Source organism: Macrobrachium nipponense, chromosome 44 (genome assembly GCF_015104395.2).
Source record: "Macrobrachium nipponense isolate FS-2020 chromosome 44, ASM1510439v2, whole genome shotgun sequence".
Taxonomy (NCBI): Eukaryota; Metazoa; Arthropoda; class Malacostraca; order Decapoda; family Palaemonidae; genus Macrobrachium; species Macrobrachium nipponense.
The window spans coordinates 51,092,334-51,095,276 of NC_087221.1; the positions used below are offsets into that span (position 1 = coordinate 51,092,334).

The 2,943-nt window shown below is 39.3% G+C and overlaps 1 protein-coding gene across 1 annotated transcript in view; it reads left to right on the forward strand.

The window, feature by feature from the left end:
- The first annotated feature begins 513 nt into the window (after positions 1–513).
- LOC135204003 (uncharacterized) overlaps positions 514–2,943 on the forward strand; it is a 32,974-nt gene continuing 30,544 nt past the window's right edge. The window contains exon 1 of the mRNA XM_064233926.1: positions 514–661. Within this exon, the coding sequence (XP_064089996.1) occupies positions 514–661 (148 nt within the window). The remainder of the gene's footprint in view (positions 662–2,943) is intronic.

Below are 2,943 nucleotides of genomic sequence, written 5' to 3' on the forward strand. Positions count from 1 at the left end.
CTATATTTTACCCAGATATAATTCCAGAATATGAATGTATTACATCTTGGAGCCATGTTTTTACCCAGGTATTTTTCCAGAATATAAATATATTACATCTAGGATCCATATTTTATCCTTATATATTTTCAAAATATTACATCTAGGGGCTATATCTTAACCAGATATATTTCCAAAATATAAATACATTACATTTGAATTATTTTGTTTACCCAGATATATAGTTACCGAGATATACTACCAAAACATTCCGAAAATGAGGTTATATATTTCCAAAATATAGAAATATGACATCTAGGAGCAATTTTTTTGCCCAGATATATTTTTACCCAGGCATACTTCCAAAATATTCCAAAAATCATGTCGAAATGGAAGATGAGTTACATAAAGGTAATCAAGATAAGTCTTTATTTTTGTGAGCAAAACATCACATGATACGCGCTACAAATACATTGTGTATTACGGACGCGAAAATACTTATGGATGGGTTTTCCTTATTGCTCGTCCGTCAGAATGGGCGTCGAGCTGGCAAGAAAGAGCAACTCTCAGTGCATCGGGATATTAATTCATATCGGGGAAGCAGGAATATCATTGGGAAAGAAGGAGTCTAATCAACTGAGTGTTGATATTGACAACATTGCTGATAAAACATTGGGATATCGTGATGGGTGGACTTATTTTAAACAAAGACGGATTTCTGAGAAAACGAGAGAGAGACGTCATGCGAAGCCGGAGAGGTAAATAAGTACGGAGAAGGATAGGAAGGGGAAGGGAAAGTGGGTGAAGATGATAGAAAGGAAGGAGAAATTGGGCGAAACGATAAATTGGAGAGGAGAGAGAGAGAGAGAGAGAGAGAGAGAGAGAGAGAGAGAGATAGAATAGAAGCCGGGAAGGCAATTTGTATGGAGAAGGATAGAAAGGAAAGAGAAAGTGGACTAGATGATAAATTGTGGAGAGAGAGAGAGAGAGAGAGAGAGAGAGAGAGAGAGAGAAGCAATTGGATAGGGAAGGAAACAGAAAGTGGTTGAGATGATAAATTGGAGAGAGAGAGAGAGAGAGAGAGAGGTAATTGCCCCGAGTGGAAAAGCTAATGAATACAAATGATAGCAGTCGGAGAGGGAAAAGTCAGAATTATGATTTGTCTGTGTTGTTTTGAGGACGGTGTCCGTGGGGAGGTGGTGAAGGTAGGAAGGAGCGAAGGATTGGGGTCTGCTAGGATATGGTGGTAGAAGTGACAGAGGATACCCAGCGGGGGGGTCGGGGGTGGAGGATACAGCTCGCAACCAATCGATAAAGGAGGGAGGTCTCTCTCTCTCTCTCTCTCTCTCTCTCTCTCTCTCTCTCTCTCTTTCCCGGCCGCCCTCCTACCCACCCACCACGCCCCCCAGACCCGTTATAGTTAACCCCACCCCCTCTCACGCCCACGCCTACATCATGAACGTAGGCGGGGTTTAGGGAGTCGGAGAAGAAAACGGAACAGGTGGTACAGTTTCGATAACCTGCAGAGGAACTTCAGTGTCAGATGTAAAAAGTGACAAAAGACAGTTATGATGACATTTACTGTTTCGCATTTATAGCCCTTCACCAGAGGATGGTTGGTCTATTCAGTGGAAGATTGTCCGATAAGCCTTTGTGGCGTATTCCTTGTGGGAGTCAGGTCTCGACAGCCATGATGATAATTGTAAAGAACATTTGTTCCTCTGATCCTCCCACATCCTCCCACCTTCGTCTTCAGTTATTTGATCCTAACCAATTTCTCCCGATCTAATCATTTTAGTTTTCTGTGAAGTATAAAACCACTGAGATGGCTTATATGTCTGTCCGTGCTTAAATCTTAAAAAGAAACTACTGAGGCTAGAGGGCTGCAGATTGGTGTATTAATCATCCACCCTCCAGTCATCAAACATACCAAATTGCAGCCGTGTAGCCTCATTAGTTTTTATTCTTTATTTAAGGTTAAACTTCATTCATAATCGTGCGTCTGGCAACAACGTTACACCGAAAGTTAGATCTGTTTTCAGTGGCCTTGATTATACGCTGTATAGAAAACTCGGCTGCGCCGAAGTTGTTTGGTGCATTTTTGTACTTGTCTCAAATGGAAATGGCACTTTCCAAAATTCATATGGAAATGACACTTTCCAAAATTCATATGGATATACGTTCCCCTGTTGGACACTCGGCAGATTTCATTTGAAAGTGGCACCCGTTCTATTTGCATTACAAAAGAACATTATTTCATTAAGCGCTGAATGATTTTTACGAAAAAAAAAAAAGTCGTACGACGAAATACAGATCTTGTTTTTGCAGACATCACCATGGTTAAATAGAAATAGATTAGACTTATTTGTACGTTACAGAAATTGTTCATGCATGGAAATGATAAAAATGATAAGTTTCCTCTAAATACATTGTGTAAGGTAAATGATTCGATTTAAATACATATTTGAGCCAGGTAAGTGAATGTCAGTACAGTGTCCTCCTTGGTTAATTGAATGATAATGATATAAATAGTGCAATATTGTGCAGTATGAACGCTTATTATAGGACTTGGTTCGTATATACAAAACAATATTAGAACTGTAATTTGAGGAGAATTTTGACGTATGCTAATTGGCAAATGATTTTGGCAACTTGTCGTTCGGGCATTTGGTTGCCAGTGTAATATGTGCAATTATATATAATTGATTGCCAGTATGAGATATGCAATTATGTATAATTTGCGTATTGTTTAACCCACATTCCAAATTGGCAGTGCCGCGCTGAAGTATTAAATTGTGAAAGGAATGTCATTCACAAACCATCAAAGCCATTCGAAAAGTGTTGAACGCAAATGATTATACGTATATCAAATGGTTATTGTCCAAACCTGTCACCTGAAATTCAGAAGTCATTGGTAAAGGTTACCTCGTTTACCGTAACATTCTCATAAGAGAACAGCCCTCT